Source organism: Ranitomeya imitator, chromosome 2 (genome assembly GCF_032444005.1).
Source record: "Ranitomeya imitator isolate aRanImi1 chromosome 2, aRanImi1.pri, whole genome shotgun sequence".
In the NCBI taxonomy this organism is placed as follows: Eukaryota; Metazoa; Chordata; class Amphibia; order Anura; family Dendrobatidae; genus Ranitomeya; species Ranitomeya imitator.
This window is the reverse complement of record NC_091283.1, coordinates 279,231,450-279,252,096: the sequence shown is the minus strand read 5'-3', so window position 1 is coordinate 279,252,096 and position 20,647 is coordinate 279,231,450. Positions and strand designations below refer to the sequence as shown.

General features: G+C 45.3%; 1 protein-coding gene across 1 annotated transcript in view; it reads left to right on the top strand.

Annotated features, from left to right (window-relative positions):
- The first annotated feature begins 177 nt into the window (after positions 1 to 177).
- The window catches only part of LOC138666410 (zinc finger protein 850-like), an 81,605-nt gene continuing 61,135 nt past the window's right edge, over positions 178 to 20,647 (top strand). The window contains exons 1-9 of the mRNA XM_069754633.1: positions 178 to 407; positions 537 to 716; positions 799 to 922; positions 998 to 1,095; positions 1,281 to 1,365; positions 12,244 to 13,211; positions 16,417 to 17,328; positions 17,467 to 18,022; positions 18,069 to 18,295. Of these exons, the coding sequence (XP_069610734.1) occupies positions 327 to 407; positions 537 to 716; positions 799 to 922; positions 998 to 1,095; positions 1,281 to 1,365; positions 12,244 to 13,211; positions 16,417 to 17,328; positions 17,467 to 18,022; positions 18,069 to 18,295 (3,231 nt within the window). The 5' untranslated portion in view covers positions 178 to 326. The remainder of the gene's footprint in view (positions 408 to 536; positions 717 to 798; positions 923 to 997; positions 1,096 to 1,280; positions 1,366 to 12,243; positions 13,212 to 16,416; positions 17,329 to 17,466; positions 18,023 to 18,068; positions 18,296 to 20,647) is intronic.

Genomic DNA, 20,647 nt, shown 5'->3' with positions numbered 1-20,647 from the left:
TGTGTTGCTATGCGGCCGCACGCTCCGCTCTGGAGTGCCGGCGCCAGAGCTTGGTTTTCACGTGCGAGACACAGACGTGTTTCTCACAAATGGAAACAAGCCCTTAGTCAGTAAATCAGCTTATGTTCTGGTCCATACAAAACTAGAGAATACAACATCTATACGTTCGATCTCCTCATATGTTTCACTTATAATCTCCAGTAATTGTATTATTACACAGGATTTTTATGATGTTACATCTGCTCATCTTCTCATTCAGATCTCTGTTATCGTATCCTCTCTGTGGGGATATTATATATTAAGAACATTTTCTGAATCAACTGTCAATGATGGATATGGACAGGTACAAGATGGAACAGAGGATGTTACACCTCACCCTAGAGATCCTCTTTCGTCTTACTGGAGAGGTGAGAGATTCTGATGACGTCACATTACATCATTCTTATCTATGGGAATAACAGATGGACAGAACTGGAGAGGTGAAGAGTCTGGAAATGTCTGTAGTGAGATTTATTAATGTGTCTCTCCATAACCAGGATTACACAGTGGTGAAGAAGACCTCTAGTGACCGCTGTCAGGACCCTGTGTCTGAGGGATGGGGAAGACCCCTGAGCCCAAGCACAGAGCCTCAACTTCACCTCCTGGTACATAAAGAAATCAATGACCAGAAGATCCTAGAGCTCACCTACAAGATGATTGAGCTGCTGACTGGAGAGGTGACACTGCTGGGAATGCTGGGACATTATACAGTAACTCTATGAAGGGATCGGGGGATGACGGTATCATTGTATGTGTCAGGTTCCTATAAGGTATCAGGATGTCTCCATCTATCTCTCTCTAGAGGAGTGGGAGTATTTAGAAGGACACAAAGATATGTACAAGAACTTCATGATGGAGGTTTCCCAGCCCCTCACATCACCAGGTAATAAATAGTACTAAATACAGACGTGCTATAATTATCTGTAGAGTTAATTCAGTCCATGTATGTTTCCTCCAGATCTATCCAGTAAGAGGACAACACCAGAGAGATGTCCCCGTCCTCTTCTTCCACAGGACTGTAAACAGGAAGATCCCAATGTTCCTCAGGATCATCAGGTAGATGGAGAGAAGGTGTCATGAGATCTCCCCTATGATGTGTAGACGACAGTGAAGGTCTTGTGCTCAGTCTTGTTTTATCCACCAGTATTATATGAGACTTGTGTAATGAGAACGGTGGAGATGGCAGGATTAGAGCTAATCATAGATGTGACTTCTCCAATGTTTTACAATGTTTGTTTCAGAGTGAAGATTTGACCCATATTACAGAAACATATGTGAGGGGTGATGAGCGGCGTAATGAGGAGAGTCCTACATATGATTACCCAGGTGAGTAGTAACTGCTAGAGATGAGCGAGCACTAAAATGCTCGGATGCTCATTACTTGAACCAAGCAATTTCTAATGCTTGGGTGCTCGTTTCGAGTAACGAGTATAATAGGAGTCAAAGGGAAATCCGGGCATTTTTCTAGCAGACCCTACAAGAAGGTCTGGTGGGCAGTTGAAATGGATGGAAAAAGCGCTGAATGGAAGGATAACAGCATGGGGGAAGACCCCTGGAAGCATCATTGACTCCCATATTGATGTGGAGAACAATGGTGTCACACTTTTACGCCACTTTATGGAGTGAAAACAAAACATTCAAAATTGATGAGAAATTGGCGTTTACAGGAGAAAAAATTAAGAAACATTCTTTCCTGCATAATGACTTGTATCTAGGCAAATTTTACAACTTTTTAAAAATTTTAATTTATATTTAACCCCTTTACCCCCAAGGGTGGTTTGCACGTTAATGACCAGGCCAATTTTTACAATTCTAACCACTGTCCCTTTATGAGGTTATAACTCTGGAACGCTTCAACAGATCCCAGTGATTCTGACATTGTTTTCTCGTGATATATTGTTCTTCATGATAGCGGTAAAATTTCTTTGATATTACCTGCGTTTATTTGTAAAAAAAACAGAAATTTGGCGAAAATTTCGCAATTTTCCAACTTTGAATTTTTATGCAATTAAATCACAGAGATATGTCACACAAAATACTTAATAAGTAACATTTCCCACATGTCTACTTTACATCAGCACAATTTTGGCACCAAATTTTTTTTTTGTTAGGGAGTTATAAGGGTTAAAAGTTGACCAGCTATTTCCCATTTTTACAACACCATTTTTTTTTTTTTTTCAACAATAAATTTTTATTTAAATTTTACGATTTACATATGGTGCGTTAGTACTTAACATTACAAAGCTGTGAACATAACATATGCACAAATGCTTGTAAATGAGTAATATGCGTTCCTATATACTAACAACAATGGGGGGTAGGGGGTGGAGGGAGTAAGGAAGGCAGGGGGGAAAAGAGAAAAGTAGGGGAAGGGGGTTTGGGGGAGGAAGGGGGGAAAAGGGGGGCCCGGGGGTAAAATCACTATATACGCGATAATTGCGGAAAGTCATTCTGAGTCCGAAGGTTCAGCGTTAGTTAAATAAAATGCAGGTACGGCAAAGGGAGTGTGGCTAGTATATTCCGCCCAGGGGAGTCATACTTTCTCGAACTTGCCCACTTTGTCCATTAGAATAGCAGACAGCTTTTCATTAACCATATACCAGGAGAGGCATGATTTAACTACGGAAAAGTCTATGGTTGATTTTTTTCCAGGCCAGAGCTATCGTTTGCTTGGTTGCTAAAAATATAAATGATATTAGAGCCTGAGTGTGTTTTGAAATGTTGGGGATTCGTTTATTGAGTAGGGCTTCCCAAGGATTTTTTCTGAGATTTATGTTTGTGACAGAAAACACCAAGTGGTAGATTCTGATCCATAGTCTCCTGACAGTTGGGCATAGCCACCAGATATGGAACATGTCTCCAATAGAGTTGCAACCTCTAAAACAATTTGGGGAGTAGTTGGCAACTGCCTTGGCCACTCTAGCTGGGGTCAGATACCACCGGGTCAGCACTTTATAGTTGGTTTCCAACATGAGGGTGTTTAATATTCCTCCAGTGGAGGAGGACCAAATTTGGGACCACTCCGAGTCGGACAGGGTGGAGCCAATATTGGACTCCCAGCGAGAGGTGTATTTCAAGCAGTTTCTATGTGAGGGTGAGTTTAATAGTGAGTAAAGGAGGGATATAGTTCCCGAGGCGTGGGGGCTTTGACGGCACCTTTGTTCGAATGAGGTAAAGGAGTATGGAGGGGTTGAGTTTTTTTAACAAAGAGCTGACAAAGTTTTTTAGTTGTAAGTATCTAAATATCTCTCCAGGGGGGAAACCGTGTTTCTCTTGAAGGGCCGGGAACGGGATAATCCCATCCACATTGAAGAGATGATGAACTCTAGTTATCCCCGCTTCAACCCACTTTTGGAAGTATCTAAGGGGTCCCATGCCTGGGGAGAATAGGATGTTGTTCCATAGTGGTGCGAGGGGCAAAAAGGGTGAAATTAACTTTGAGGAATATTTATGCGAGTCCCAGATTGCTAGAGAGTGTCGTATAACAGGGTTCGAGATATGTTTGCGTTGGGTTGGGAGAATCCATAGAATTGTATCTATAGTGTCGGGTTGTAGCTCGGATGCTTCTAAGGATAACCATAATGGAGGTTCAGTGTAGGCGTGGTATAGGGTCAGTTGGCCCAGCTGGGCGGCGCGGTAATACTTAGAAAGGTTGGGAACTCCCAAGCCCCCTTTTAAGCGATGGTAGTAGAGGGTGGCTTTATTTACTCTGGTGAGACCTCCTCTCCAAACGAAAGTGTCTATTGATCTTTGGGCCATTTTAAGGAAGTGCGAGGGGATAGGGATTGGCAGGACGCGGAAAAGGTAAAGTAGCTTGGGGAGAATCGACATTTTCAAGGCACGCACTCGGCCTAGCCATGAGAGGTGTAACTTCTCCCAAGATTGGAGCAAAAGGCGAAGTTTACGGAGCATAGGCGGATAATCGGCTGTGTAGAGGGAGTCTAGATTAGCCGTCAGTTTTACTCCTAAATAATCCAAATGCTTAGTAACCCACTGGCACGGAAAATCTTTTTGGAGCTGTGTTATAGTTGATTGCGGGAGGGATACGTTCATTGCGTAAGATTTGGCAGCGTTTATTTGCAGACCAGATATAGATTCGAAATCTTGTAAGGTTTGGAGAAGGGCCGGTAAGGACGTCTGAGGGGACGATAAAAGGAGTAAAATATCGTCAGCAAACATAAATAGCTTGTGTGGAATTGTTGCCACCTCTACGCCTTGTATTTGGGAGTTGAGGCGCAGCTGGATAGCCAGTGGTTCGAACGCTAGGAGGAACAATAGGGGCGAGAGGGGACAACCCTGCCGGGTACCTCTGCTTATTGGGAAGAGTGTAGAGGAGAAGCCGCTGTAACGCACGTAGGCGGAAGGGGAGCTATAGAGAGCGTGGATCCAGGAGAAGAAGTGGTCAGGAAACTTCCATCTCTGCAGCACCGCAAACAAGTAAGGCCATGACACAGAGTCAAAGGCTTTTTTGATGTCTAATGACAGTAACATGCTTGATATGCTGCGGCGCTTACAGAGGTGTAGCAAGTGAGATACCCTTCATATGTTGTCTGAGGCCTGTCGGCGCGGAACGAAGCCTACTTGATCTTTGTGTATTAATGCACCTAAGCCCAAATTCAACCTTTGAGCTAGGATTTTAGCCAGAATTTTTAGGTCTATATTAACTAGAGATATTGGTCTATAATTTGACCAAAGTGAGTGGTCTGAATTGGGCTTAGGGATCATAGATATTGCAGCCATTAATGAGGCTGTGCCTGGTTTATTATCATCTCTCAGGGAATTGACGTAATTAGTGATGTGTGGAGTCAGTGCCGGGGCATATTTTTTGTAGTAAAGGGCTGTAAACCCGTCGGGGCCTGGTTTTTTGTTAATCTTCAAATTTTTAATGGCTGTCTCTATTTCGTTAGGGGTTATGACTTGTTCAAGAAGTTCGACCATATCTGAGCTAAGGGCTGGAAGGGGGACAGAGTCTAAAAAGTTCTTCACGGCATCTATATTTGTGGTAGATGGGGCGTTATACAACTGTTTTAGTTTTTGTTGGAAAATATGAATAATTTGCTGCGGGTTAGTTGTAACACCTGTGGAGGTGCGCAAATGTATGGGGGTCTAGGTAGAGGATTGCATTTTAGGCGGCGAGCGAGGTTAGAGTTATTTTTGTTATTAAGGGCGTAGAAGCGTTGCTGTGACCAACGTATAGCACGGTCGGGGTTCTCAGAGAGGTGTAGGTCTAATTCTGTCCGAGCGTGGAAGAGGTCTCGATACGTGGTGGGTGAAGGTGTGGTTTTCATCTGAGACTCTAAAACTGACACCCTGCTCTCCAAATCGATTATTTTTGCATTTCTATCTTTTTTCCTGCGAGAGGCTTCCTGGATGCAGAGACCTCTAAGCACTGCTTTGTGTGCCTCCCACAAGGAAATCGGCGAAGAGGCTGATTGTTCATTCAAAGAAAAATATTCGTCGATATGATTTCTCAGTTTTTGGGCGATTTCAGGGTAGGAGAGCAGTGAATCATTAAGGGTCCAGTTGAATGAGCAAGGCCGCAGGTGGAGTGTTGAGCATGTTATTAGATTTGGGGAATGATCCGACCAGGGAGTAGATTGGATTGAGATATTTGATACATTTGGGATAAAGGAAGGATGAACCAGAATGTGATCAATTCTGGTGTAAACTAAGTGGCGTGCAGAGAAAAAGGTGAAGTCTTTTTCTGTGGGATGAAGTTCTCACCATAGGTCTATCCAATGGTACTGGGAAAGGAGTTTGTTGAGGGTGGTTGAGTCCGCAGACGGGTATGGTGGTGGAGGAGTAGATGAGTGTGGGCTTAGGGATTTGTCTAGGCTAGCTTTAAGTACACAATTGGAATCTCCGCATAAGATTGTGGCGCCTTGGGCGTGCTCTGAAATCAATTCTAGTAGCTGAGAAAAGAAGGCGGCTTGGTGGGTATTAGGGTACGTAGTAGGAAACAAAGGTCACCAGTTCGTCGGTTATTGTGCCAGTCACCATGATATATCGACCCTCTTTATCAGCCACTAAGGACTTAAAAACAAACGGGACAGATTTTTTGAAACAGATAGCTACACCTTTAGTTTTGTTTAGGGCATTTGCTGTATAGAAAAGTGGGTAAGAAGTGGACAAAAATCTAGGGCAAGAATTAGTTGAGAAGTGCGTTTCTTGAAGGCATACCACATCTGCCTGTTGTGATCTATAGTAGCGGAAGGCTTTGGTGCGCTTATGTGGGGAGTTAAGTCCCCGCACATTGTGCGATATGATTTTGAGTGGCATATTAGAAGGTTGTGTAATTTGCTTGTGGGTCTCACTGAATGTGATTTATCAGTTGGAGTACCGGAGGCATTACAGAATGAACTGAGCCAGTAGTGTGGGCCCGGGTGAGTGATTGGGTTGGGAAATAGGGTAGATTGAAAGGTGTTTATAGTTTGAGTAGGGTGAGAAAGCTTATTGAGGGGGGGAGGGGTGACTGTAGTGTTGGCTAAGCACTATGTGCTGAGCGGCAGTGTGTGAGGACACTGTGGGGTCATTAAGGTCTGCTAGGGGTAGCACATGAAAAAAAAAACTTTATATGGTCATAACGGAATACGGGAATGTAGTCAAGTATGTGATAGGGTCGAGCTGGGGGGTCTGACTCAACTTTCGGTGGGATGTTCAACTAAGTTGTATCTTATTAACCTATTGTAGCGGCTGGTAACTAGAGGGCATAAGACGGGTTACACAGGATAACAACTGCGCCCACTAGCATAACTAACTGAAGCCGTTATATAACTATGTGTTGCGTTTGAAACATTGTGATATAATAGAATGTATGTAACCTGTCGCTAGGGTTTAACAATCAATAGGCGAAAAAAAGAGAGAAAAAAAAACACAACAACAAACACACACTATATTAGCTTATGGGTTGAACATATTCACATGTTTGCAGTGAAGATCAAGTCGGAAGTCAGGATCACTCCAGTCCAGGGTTTCACTAGACGTAAAAGGCGCAGTGGTGTCCGGTGAGGGAGTGTTAGAGTTGTGCAGTTCAAGAATGTCTGCGAAAATAAACTGAAAAACATATATAACCATGTCATTCTGGAACTGTAGGAGTGTCAGGCAGAGTTGCCTGTAAGATATCAAAGGCCCAGTACGGAGCCAGCGGTTGCAATGTTCATCACGGGGGATCAGGTGGAGCTCGTGGTCGAGATCGGCGACTCTCTTGCTGAGGCTGTGAGGAGGCAAGCGGGGGAGGTGAAGAGGGGTCCATGAGTTGTAGTTTGGTCAAGCAACGGCTCGCTCCTTCAGGGGAGAGAACCGTGTGGGTCATATCAAGGTGGGAGAATATCAGTTTAAAGGGGAATCCCCAGCGGTATTTAATGGTATTAGAACATAGAATCTCCAGATATGGTTTCATAGCTCGTCGCTTGGCGATAGTGGTAGGGGCCAGGTCTGAGAACAGCTCGTATGGGTGACCTTGGAATGATAGCGGCGAAGATTTTCTTGCCGCTTGTAGGAGCTGCTCTATAGTTTTGTAAAAGTGCATTTTAAGGATGATGTCTCGCGGCGGACCATCTACCTTGCGTCTACTCAAAGCTCTGTGGATGCGGTCCATTTCTAAGCGCTCGATGGAGATCCCCGGTAGTAGTTCTTGAAACAGCTGTCGCTGTGGACTGGAGGTCGGTGACTGTTTCTGGTATTCCCCTAATCCTAATATTGCTCCTTCGGTCACGGTTTTCAGAGTCTTCTAGCTTGCTGTTTAGGGTGAGGATCTCATCCTGCAACATTTCGATATCCTTTTCACGGGTTGCAATACTTACAAGGGTCGAGTCCATTTTATCCTCAAGGTCGGAGGTGCGGAACCAAGTTCCCTGATCTCTTTTGTTAAGTCCTTAGTCAACTTGTCCGACATCTTGAGCAATTCAGAATGCAAGATAGATTGGAATTGCGACAGTAGAGCCGTTTGGTCCGGAGTAGGGGTGTTTGGGGTTTTAGTAGTGGAGGCCGGAATCATCTCAGAGTCTGCTCCGTCAGGCATGGAGGAGTTGGAGGACTCCAACTGGGAAAATGGTCCACAAGACATGTCAGCGTCCAAGTCTGTTAATGCGGCAAACCTGTTACTAGGTTGTTTTGAATTGGCTCTACGCGCTTTAGGCATGAGGGCGTTAAGAATTTAGATGGAGGTAGATCCCCATGATGAATATTCTGTATTAAAGAGAGTGAGGTCTAGGACATGGCATACTGCGCTTAATCCCCTAGCAGTTGTATGAGGGGGAGGTTAGGGCATTGCAACAATTACTGAGTATTTTGTAGGCAGGTGTTGCATTAGAGCCAATGGTAAAGGGTTAATAGGTCTTGAGGTTGGTGGCGTGGGGTGCTTACAGTGGGAGCCAGAGCACTGCATAGATTCCTGGTTCTCACGAGCTGTGTGCCCCTAGACTTGGGGGATGACAGATCTTTTGCCTCCAGATCCCACTCCCCTCACAGGTAGCTCAAGCAGGAGGGAGAGGTATAGCCACTCTCTCTCACCTTTACCATCAGGTGCTGATAGGTCTGCCGTCCACCGGGGGGTGCTGGGTCTTCCTTGGCAGAGTTGTTCAGCGTAGCAGCCCCAGGGATCCGGTGTGCTGTCTGCAGATCCGTAACTGATGGCTGTGTGCCTCCTGGGGATCCGGCCTCTAGCATGGGCCACCTGCCTCCCAGCGGCAGCAGCGATCACCGCAGGGCCCACACCACAGAGGAGAGCACGTGGGGGATCGAGCGGCTCAGTCCAGCAAGGGCTCTGGGACTGGAGGTATGCGTCACCTGTGTTCCAGCAGCGCGAGCCGGGGGTCCGCAACGTCGCCTCCAGGGAGCGGGAGGAGGCCGAGCAGGGCACAGTCTCGTGGCGCCGCTGCGGCTCACAGAGCGGCGGTCTCCGGCAGTGACCAGGCCCCGGTGGCGGGGGTCCCTCCGATGCGGTCGGCCAGGGTGGATCTCTCAGGGAAGCACAATCCGGGCAGCTCCCACAAGGCGGGGAGGCGTCCCAAGCTTCCCGGCCGGGGATGGGCCTTGCCGGCGTCTCTCAGGCCTCGCAGGCTTCAGGCCTGGCAGTAGGCCTCAATCTAGCGCCGCGGCTCCGGTCCACCTCTCTCACCGCCGCAGCCCGGTTTTGCTTCTGTGGCCCAGGGGCTATGAACTGCTGCTTTTTGCAGTTTGGATGGGCCTCTAAAGTGCCAATAAACCGGCGGATTGCCACCGCAGCCCAGGGAGCTCAGAAAGGCACGTCCTGCTCCTTTTTGACAATTTTTTTTTTTTTTAGGGACCACATCTCATTTGAAGTAATTTTTAGGGGTCTATATGATAGAAAATACCCAAGTGTGACACCATTCTAAAAACTGCACCCCTCAAGATGCTCAAAACCACATTCAAGAAGTTTATTTACCCTTCTGGTGTTTCACAGGAATTTTTGGAATGTTTAAATAAAAATGAACATTTAACTTTTTTTCACAAAAAATTTACTTCAGCTCCAATTTGTTTTATTTTACCAAGGGTAACAGGAGAAAATGGACCCCAAAAGTTGTTGTACAATTTGTCCTGAGTACACCGATACCCCATATGTGGGGGTAAACCACTGTTTGGGCGCATGAGCTCGGAAGCGAAGGAACGCCATTTGACTTTTCAATGCAAAATTGACTGGAATTGAGATGGGACTCCATGTTACGTTTGGAGAGCCACTGATGTGCCTAAACATTGAAACCCCCCACAAGTGACACCATTTTGGAAAGTAGACCCCCAGGGAACTTATCTAGAGGTGTGGTGAGCACTTTGACCCACCAAGTGCTTCACAGAAGTTTATAATGCAGAACCGTAAAAATAAAAAATCATATTTGTTCACAAAAATTATCTTTTCGCCCCCAATTTTTTATTTTCCCAAGGGTAAGAGAAGAAATTGGACCCCAAAAGTTGTTGATCAATTTGTCCTGAGTACGCTGATACCCCATATGTGGGGGGGAACCACCGTTTGAGCGCATGGCAGAGCTTGGAAGGGAAGGAGCATCATTTGGAATGCAGACTTAGATGGATTGGTCTGCAGGCTTCACATTGTGTTTGCAGAGCCCCTAATGTACCTAAACAGTAGAAACCCCCCACAAGTAACCCCATATTGGAAACTAGACCACCCCAAGGAACTTATCTAGATGTGTTGTGAGAACTTTGAGCCCCCAAATGTTTCAGTACAGTTTATAACGCAGAGCCATGAAAATAAAAAATCCTTTTTTTTCCCACAAAAATTATTTTTTAGGCCCCAGCTTTGTATTTTCCCAAGGGTAACAGGAGAAATTGGACCCCAAAAGTTGTTGTCCAATTTGTCCTGAGTACGCTGATACCCCATATGTTGGGGTAAACCCCTGTTTGGGCACATGGGAGAGCTCGGAAGGGAAGGAGCACTGTTTTACTTTTTCAATGCAGAATTGGCTGGCATTGAGATCGGACGCCATGTTGCGTTTGGAGAGCCCTTGATGTGCCTAAACAGTGGAAACCCCCCAATTATAGCTGAAACCCTAATCCAAACACACCCCTAACCCTTATTCCAACGGTAACCCTAACCACACCTCTAACCCAGACACACCTCTAACCCTAATCCCAACCCTATTCCCAACCGTAAATGTAATCCAAACCCTAACTTTAGCCCCAACCCTAACTGTAGCCTTAACCCTAGCCCTAATCGGAAAATGGAAATAAATACATTTTTTTTTATTTTTCCCTAACTAAGGGGGTGATGAAGGGGGGTTTGATTTACTTTTATAGCGGGTTATTTAGCGGATTTTTATGATTGGCAGCCGTCACACACTGAAAGACGCATTTTATTGCAAAAAAATATTTTTTTCGTTACCACATTTTGAGAGCTATAATTTTTCCATATTTGAGTCCACAGAGTCATGTGAGGTCTTGTTTTTTGCGGGACGAGTTGACGTTTTTATTGGTAACATTTTCGGGCACGTGACATTTTTTGATTGCTTTATATTCCGATTTTTGTGAGGCAGAATGACCAAAAACCAGCTATTCATGAATTTCTTTTGGGGGAGGCGTTTATACCGTTCCCCGTTTGGTAAAATTGATAAAGCAGTTTTATTCTTCGGGTCCGTACGATTACAGCGATACCTCATTTATATCATTTTTTTATGTTTTGGCGCTTTTATACGATAAAAACTATTTTATAGAAAAAAGAATTATTTTTGCATCGCTTTATTCTGAGGACTATAACTTTTTTATTTTTTTGCTGATGTTGCTGTATGGCAGCTCATTTTTTGCGGGACAAGATGACGTTTTCAGAGGTACCATGGTTAGTTATATCTGTCTTTTTGATCGCGTGTTATTCCACTTTTTAGTTCGGCGGTATGATAATAAAGCGGTTTTTTGCCTCGTTTTTTTTTTTTCCTACGGTGTTTACTGAAGGGGTTAACTAGTGGGACAGTTTTATAGGTTGGGTCGTTACGGACGCGGCGATACTAAGTATGTGTACTTTTATTGTTTGTTTTTATTTAGATAAAGAAATGTATTTATGGAAATAATATTTTTTTTTCATTATTTAGGATTTTTTTTTTTTACACATGTGGAATTTTTTTTTTTTTTAACTTTTTTACTTTGTCCCAGGGGGGGACATTACAGATAGCTAATCTGACAGTTTGCACAGCACTCTGTCAGATCAGCGATCTGACTTATAGGACTGCTGGCTTACCAAGCGCCTGCTCTGAGTAGGCACTTGGTAAGCCACCTCCCTCCGTGCAGGACCCGGATGCCGCGGCCATTTTGGATCCGGCCTGTGTGCCGGGGGTTAATGTGCCGGGGGCGGTCCGTGACCGCTCCTGGCACATAGTGCCGGATGTCAGCTGCGATAGGCAGCCGACACTCGGCCGCGCTTCCCCCGTGAGCGCGGCCGATCGCGCTGGACATACTATTCCGTCCGTGGGAATTAAGGCCCACCCCACATGGACGGAATAGTACGTCCAGTGGCAGAAAGGGGTTAATTTTTGGAGGCACATTGAACAAATAGCTTAACACCACGCTCTGCTGGTTCATCCTATGAGGTTTTCTATTACCCTGTGAACTGTCATTGTCATGGTGAATAATTCCATATTTTTACATTAACTTGACATTTTTGCAAACGGTTTAAGTAGGAGTGTTCAAAAACAAGTGTTCAAGGATATTTTATTAAAAAATAATTGGTTTTGTTCTTGGCAGATGACTTTCCCTGGAAATCAGAGGGACAGCTGACATCTTCAATTTTTAAATCAGATCATTTTGAGATCCCACAGGATACAACTGAAGTGATTGCCATTACTCCAGAAATACCATCATCCCTTCACAGCAAAGATCTATCATCCGATCTATTGAAACAGGTCATGTCTTCTGATTCATCACTGACTACTAAGGAAAATCAAAGTCACAAAATCAGTATTAAAAAACGAACTAATCCTAAAGCAAAGAAGATGTTTTCACTTTCAGAATATGGAGATAGTTTTCCCCTTGAAAAGTCTTTTCTTAAACATCAAAAAATTCACTCGGCGAAGAATTGTTTTAACCATGAATCGTTTAACAAAAAACACCGGAGAAGTCACACAGGAGAGAAACCTTTTTCATGTTCAGAATGTGAGAAATGTTTTACACTGAAATCAGATCTTGGTACACACCAGAGAACTCACACAGGTGAGAAGCCTTTTTCGTGTTCAGAATGTGAGAAATGTTTTGGACATAAATCAAATCTTAATAAACATCAGAGAACTCACACAGGTGAGAAGCCATTTTCATGTTCAGAATGTGAGAAATGTTTTGCAGAGAAAGCAACTCTTGCTAGACACCTCAGAACTCACACAGGAGAGAAGCCTTTTTCATGTTCAAAATGTGGGAAATGTTTTGCATATAAATCAGCTCTTGCTAGACACCTCAAAACTCACACAGGAGAGAAGCATTTTTCATGTTCAAAATGTGGGAAATGTTTTGCAGATAAATCAGCTCTTGCTAGACACCACAGAACTTACACAGGGGAGAAGCCTTATTTATGTTCAGCATGTGGGAAATGTTTTGCAGATAAACAAACTCTTGTTATACATCAGAGAACTCACACAGGAGAGAAGCCTTATTCATGTTCAGACTGTGGTAAATGTTTTATGCAGAAATCAAAACTTACTGCACATCAAATAACTCACACCTAGGAGAAACTTAGTTTAGAATGTGGAAAATTGCATTTTGTTAGACACCGGACTAATCACGCAATGTAGCCTTTTTCCTGTTCAGAATGTGGAAAACATTTTGCAAAGAAATCATCTCTTCTTAATCACAAGAGCATTCACGCAGGGAAGAAGCCTCTTTCATGTTCTTAATGTGGCAAATATTTTACACAGAAATCCACTTTTAATAAACCTCAGATAAGTCACACATGGGAGAAGCCTTTTTGATGTTCAGATTGATGGAAATTTCAACAATTTTATTGTAGAGTACATCAAATTAACATGAATAGCATGGGTTGTAAAGTTCAAGGATCCCCTCGCAGAGGGAAATATATAGTAAACTAAATAGGAAAAATACATTATCCTTGACTAGGTAATTTAAGTTGTATGAATCAAATATACAGCAATAATAACTCAACTGTGTTATAATAAGAAGAATGGGGAAGGGAAGAGTGGGGTATTGAACCTTAGACGATAGTGATGAGAATTAAGTTGACGTTAACTAATATATCGTGTAGATCAAACGTCATATCCATCAGTTAGTATTGTCTATGTTATATTTTTTTATATAGATAGTGACACTATTCTGGAAAAGGCACCGTCGGTCTGAGTTTGGATCCATGGATCCCATATACTTCAAAAGGTTTCAAAAGAATCGGATCTAGTGGCTTCAAAATTTTTCATATAGCTTTATTACCGTATCTACTTGAGTATAAGCCGACCCGAGTATAAGCCAAGACCCCTAATTTTGTCACAAAAAACTGGGAAAACTTAATGACTTGAGTATAAGCCTAGGGTGGGAAATGCAGTAGCTACTGGTAAATTTAAAAAATAAAAATAGATACCAATAAAAGTAAAATTAATTGAGACATTGAATCAGGAGCCCCATATAATGCTCCATACAGTTAATGGTGGGCCCCATAAGATGCTCCATGTTAAAATATGCCCCATATAATGTTGCACAAAGGTTAATAATGGCCCCATAAGATGCTCCATAGATTGTGCCCCATACAATGCGGCATAAAGTTTGATGGCCTCATAAGATGATCAATAGATTATGCCCCATACAATGCTTTATTGAGGTTGATGGCCCCATAAGATGCTCCATAGATTATGCCCCATATGCTGTTGCTGCGATTAAAATAAAAAAAATCACATACTCCCCTCTCGTTGCTCAGGCCCCAGCACTTGCGATATTCACCTTCCCCGTTCCCCGGCTGTATGCCACTGTGTCTTCCGGCTCTCTGGCTGTTGAGGCAGAGGGTGCAAACTAAACATGTCATTGCACCCTCTGACCTGAACAGTCACAGCTGTAAGATGCAAAAGACTGAGCAGCGCGCAGCGGTGGAACGGGGACAGGTGAATATCGCAAAATGTTCACCCTCCCTCGTTATACTCACCTGCTCCCGGCGCGGTCCCTGGCAGCTTCTCACTGTCCTATGGTCTACGTGCACTGGCAACTTCTTCCTATGTTCAGCGGTCACATTGTACCACTCATTAAAGTAATAAATATGCTTTTTTAGGACAATGTTAATTTTATTACATCTTTCGAGAGAGATTTTACTATTGGGCATGTCCACCATGTGTGGAGTGTATCTCCTACATCAACAGATCCCCCTGAAACATTTGTCAGGAATTGTGGGATAGATATTGTGCAGAGAATTGATAACGTAATGGATTCTATGGAATAATCTAAGGGACGTTTAAGTGAGCAATATTTGATTACCGTATATACTCGAGTATAAGCCGAGATTTTCAGCCCAAATTTTTGGGCTGAAAGTGCCTCTCTCGGCTTATACTCGAGTCACGGTCGGCGGCAGGGTGGGAGAGAGGACTGTCGCATACTCACCTAGTCCTGGCCCTCCCCCTGCCCGTCCCACGGTCTTCGGTGCCGCAGCTCTTCCCCTGTTCAGCGTTCATGTGGGACCGCTCATTAAAGGTATGAATATTGACTCCACTCCCATAGGGGTGGAGCCGCATATTCATTCCTCTAATGAGCGGTAACGGTGAACGCTGACAGAGGAAGAGGCTGCGGCCCCCTTAGACCATCTGTCCGGGAGAAGGAGCCAGGGACGCCGGGAGCAGGTATGTCATAGTTACCTGTCCACGTTCCACCCGCCGGGCGCCGCTCTGTCTTCCCGTCCTCTTGCAGTGACTGTGCAGGTCAGAGGGCGCAATGACGTATTAGTGTGCGCGCTGCCCTCTGCCTGAACAGTCAGTGCGGAGAGACACCGAGACGGGTTGCTGAGGAGCTGCGGGCAGCAAGAGAGGTGAGTATGTGATTTTTTTTTTTCCCGTCTCCCATGACAGCACACATGAGAGAGGGGATCCGCCCAGTCAGGACAGGAAACCTACTGAAATAAAAAGGCGGTACCTCTCCCTCGCTTCAGTTGGGTTTCCTGTCCTGAGGGGAATCCTTGTGCTGAAATCACGGCGGTATTTTGCTTGAAGATTCCCTCACCCACTCCTGTCCCGGCACTGGAAGAACAGGCAGGATGCCTTTATGCCGGCCTTCAGGGTCTGGAAGTGCCGTTCGCAGGTCCTGGGGCCTTAGCGCACGTGCGGGCATTTGGCAGGCAGTCCGGAGTCCTGTGGCTCTTCTGCGGCTGCCACGCCGCTCTCTTCCCCCTCTGCTGCTGTCGGCTCTGATTTCCGGGTGCTTGGCAGTGATGCGCGCGGGGCACGCTGGGAGTAGGCGTGGCAGCGTGACGTCGCTGCTGCGCGCCGGATCCAAGATGGCGGCGCCCATAGGCAAACGCTGCAGTGTCGCAGGGATCTCCTGGCGGTCTCCTGGTGGGCGCAGAGGTGGGGGAGGAGCAGAATTTTGTACCGGATGAGGCGGTGAGCAGAGTGGATCACCCTTTAAAAGGGAGTGAGTCCACAGGAAAAGTGCTCATATCTACAGAGCTCCGCTATGGAGGGTGGTATGGAGCAGCACTCACATCAGTCATCGCCGCAGCAGCAAGAGAGCCTATCAGGTGCTATGTCTGCTCACCAGCGTGCTAAGAGGAGAAGCAGCAGTCGTCCGGTTCGGAGGTCGCAGGACTCCTCAGCTTCTAGGAGGGATGTTATCCGTACTCCAGATCAGACTCAAAATCCGGTACCCTTGAGTGTCAGTGGGTGGTGAGTGATCTTCGTGAATGTCACATTGGTGGTAATGGGCTACATTTCTCTGCTTGCTTGTCAGGCGCCGAGGAAGGCTAGTGCCAAGTCCAAGAACAAAGAATGTGCCCTCTGCAAAGCCCCGCTAGCAGTCCAATGGCAGAAAAACCTATGTGCGGACTGCATCCAAAAAACTATTCAGGATGAATCCCCTGACTTTGCCGCTAGCTTCAGGGCCATGATTAGGGCAGAGGTTAAAGGGTCTTTAAAATCAGTCCTTAAAAAGAGAAGCAGCAAGGTCCTAGAGACTGTTTCGGATTCTGGTACCCCTCAATCTGATGAGGAATATCAAGAAGGACCTCTGTCTCCATGTTCGTCCTCTTCTGTGTTCTCTGGCTCCTCTTCGGATAGTGATGTTGGGGGCCGACCATGCTTCCTAACTGAAAATACAGATAAACTGGTTAAATCAGTTAGGGCTACAATGGGCCTTAAAGATGAGAAGGAGTCCAGATCAGTAGAGGACGTTATGTTTGGTGGTTTGGAGGAGAAGAGGAAGCGTACCTTCCCAGTAAATACTAGAGTTAAAACCCTTATAGAAAAGGAGTGGAAGAAACCTGAAAAGTCTGGTAGTCTTCCCGCTTCTAAGAGACTTTATCCTTTTGAGGAAAAAGATTCAGAAATATGGGATAAAGCCCCTAAAATTGATGGTGCAGTGGCCAGATCATCTAAAAGGTCATCCCTACCCTTGGATGATTCAGGCGTCCTAAGAGACCCTTTAGATAAAAAAGCAGATGCTTTTTTAAAACATACCTGGGAGGCAGCCGCAGGAGGTCTAAAACCGGCAATAGCTGGGACTTGTGTTGCCCGCTCCCTTATAGTCTGGCTGCAACAAATAGAGTATCAGTTGAAATCTAGAGTGCCGAGAGACGAAATCCTAGCCAATATGGCAATGGCACAAGGAGCGGCGGCCTTTATAGCAGATTCCTCAGCAGACTCTGTAAGACTTGCAGCTAGGGCAGCAGGATTGTCTAACACGGCAAGACATGCCTTGTAGTTGAAGGGGTGCCCAGGGGACTTACCCTCAAAAAATAGACTCTGCTAAATTCCGTGCGATGGCAAATTCCTCTTTGGTCAGAAACTGGAGGACATTTTAGAAAAAGCTGGCGACAAGAGAAAAGGTTTTCCTCGTTTTCCAGTGGATATCAGACGGCCTTATTTTCGGAGAGGAAAATTCAATCTCCAGGAGATAGAAGAAACTGGGACTATAGAAATAGAAAAGGATCGGGGTACATGTTTAAGGGCCTCTCCACATCCACAAAAAAGCCCTCCCAATGACGCCAAGCTAGAAGGAGGGGGAAGGCTTTCTTTCTATCTTCACGCCTGGTTGAATATTTCCCCCAGTCGTTGGGCGTTGAATGTTGTCGACGACGGACTAAAAATAAAATTTATTCATCCACCTCGACAGACTTTTGTGTTGACACCATGCAGGAAACTTCCAGAGGAACAACTAGCTCTGGAAACAGAGGTATTGGGGCTAGTTCTAAGAAAGGTCCTAGTAGAAGTTCCAAAAGTAGAAGTGTTTTATTCCCCTCTCTTTTTGATACGAAAGCCAGATGGCTCACTAAGGACTATTGTCAACCTAAAAAAAACTCAACCGGTCAATAAAAAATTACTCCTTCAAGATGGAGCCAGTAAGCTCAGCGATAAAGATGCTGTTTCCTGACTGCTTCATGGCAGCTATAGACTTAAAAGACGCTTACTACCATGTCCCAATTCATCGGGACTATCAAAAATTTCTGAGGGTAGCTGTGTTTGTCCAAGGACAACTCAAGCACTACCAGTATGTTGCCCTTCCATTTGGTCTATCAATAGCGCCAAGAATATTTACAAAATTAATGTCAGAGGTCATGTCCTTCCTCCGTTCCCGGGACATAGTCATTGTTCCATTCCTAGACGACTTCCTGGTAATAGGCAAATCAGTGGATCACTGTCTTGCACAAATAGAAGAAGTGACTACGACCCTAGCAGTGTTTTAGGTTGGGAGGTAAATGTCGCCAAGTCGAGATTAACACCAGAGAAGGTTCAATCCTTCCTGGGGTTGGTTCTGGACTCCACGCGTCAGCTCTGTCTCCTGCCGGAGAGCAAAATATCCAAAATACAAAGTCTTGTGGAACTGGCGATACATCAGCCTGTGATGACACTAAGAAAGACGATGTCCCTGCTAGGGTCACTAACATCCTGTATTCCCGCTGTAAAATGGGCACAATTTCACCTGAGGCAATTACAGTGGGAGGTCCTGTCAACACAAAGGTTGTTAGAAGGGCATTTGGAGGGAAAAATTCACCTCTCGATATGCGTCAGGGATTCCCTAGTCTGGTGGTCAGTAAGGGATCACTTAAGCTCAGGGGTTCAGTGGCTAACTCCGATAGAAGACGTGATCACAACGGACGCGAGTGGTACAGGATGGGGTGCACATCTAGGGACCCTTTCCATACAGGGGTCCTGGTCCCATACAGAAAAACATCAAACATCCAATATAAGAGAGTTATGGGCTGTAGAAAGGGCAGTAAGACATTTCCTTCCAATCCTTCAGGGTCGTCACACCAGAGTGATGTCCGACAATTACGCGGTAGTAGCCTATATCAATCATCAGGGGGGAATGAGGAGGTCCCTTTCACTCATGAGGGCAACATCGGCACTTCTTCAATTAGCAGAATCTCACCTACTGTCCCTCACAGCTCTGCACATAAAGGGGGTCGAAAACACAAAGGCGGACTATTTTTAAACCGAAAAAAGCTAAGACAGGGAGAATGGTCGCTGAATCCCAGGGTGTTCCAGCAAATAGTGCAGGCCTGGGGCGAACCGGTAAAAGACTTGTTTGCCACGCTTCACAACAGGAAGGTGGAGAGGTTCTGTTCATTAGACCCGAGGGGGAACCCGGTTGCAGTAGATGCCCTCCGCATACCGTGGAAGTTCAACCTCGCTTACGTGTTTCCGCCGATAGCATTAATTCCGGTTGTAGTGAGGAAGATCAGGACTGAGCAGGCAAGAGTGATTCTGATTGCTCCATTCTGGCCGAAAAGGCCATGGTTCTCTCTCCTAAGACAAATGTCGGTAACCGACCCATGGATCCTACCAGCGGTCCCGGACCTGCTTACCCAGGGTCCAGTATGCCACTCTCAAGTGAAGGGCTTCCATCTGGCAGCCTGGAATTTGAGAGGGCATTACTAAGCCGACAGGGATTCTCGCCAGAGCTAGTCTCCACCCTGTTGAAAAGTAGGAAGCCGATTACGTCAAGAATTTATGGTAGGACATGGAAGAGGTTTCTAGAGTTTTTAGGACAACCTTTGTCGGATGAGCCTCCTGTGGGTGCTATTTTAGAGTTTCCGCAAGCAGGCTTACAGCTAGGATTGGCTACCAATACACTTAAGGTTCAAGTGTCAGCATTAGGAGCTTTATATCATTGTAATTTAGCCTCCAATAAGTGGGTTGCCCGTTTCATTAAATCATGTAGTAGGTCTAGACCTGTAGTAATTCAGAAAATTCCTCCCTGGGATTTAAATCTGGTTTTAGATGCTCTAACTAAGAGTCCTTTTGAGCCCTTGCAAGATTTATCGATAAAATTTCTCACTCTAAAAACAGTGCTATTGGTAGCTTTGACATCCGCACGTAGGGTGAGTGACTTGCAAGCCCTGTCTGTTTTGTCCTCCATACACTCAGATATATGACGACAGGGTGGTTCTAAGACCAGATCCGGCTTATCTACCTAAGGTAGTTCTTAAATTTCATAGGAGTCAGGAGATTGTATTACCCTCTTTTTGTGTTCGTCCAAAAAATCCAGGTGAGGAGAGGTTTCACACTCTTGATGTAAGAAGGTCTATGTTACAGTACATGTCCTTAACCAGTCTGTGGAGGAAGGATCAGTCTCTATTTGTAGCTTTCCAGGGTAGCAGGAAAGGTCATGGGGTATCCAAAGGTATTATTGCCAGGTGGATTAGGGAGGCCATTAGCTTATCCTATGCTGCGTGTGGCATTCCGATCCCTGAAGGCATCAAGGCTCACTCCACCAGGGCCGTGGCTACTTCCTGGGCAGAAAAAGCAGAGGTATCGCTTGATCAGATATGTAAGGCCGCTACCTGGTCCTCGCCGTCTACCTTCTTTAAACACTACCGACTGAACTTATCTTCCTCTACTGACCTTACCTTTGGTAGAAGGGTGCTGCAAGCGGTGGTCCCTCCCTAAAGTGTTCCTTTCTCCAAAAATCTCATGTGTGCTGTCATGGAAGACGGGAAAACACCACGGTTACTTACTGGTAG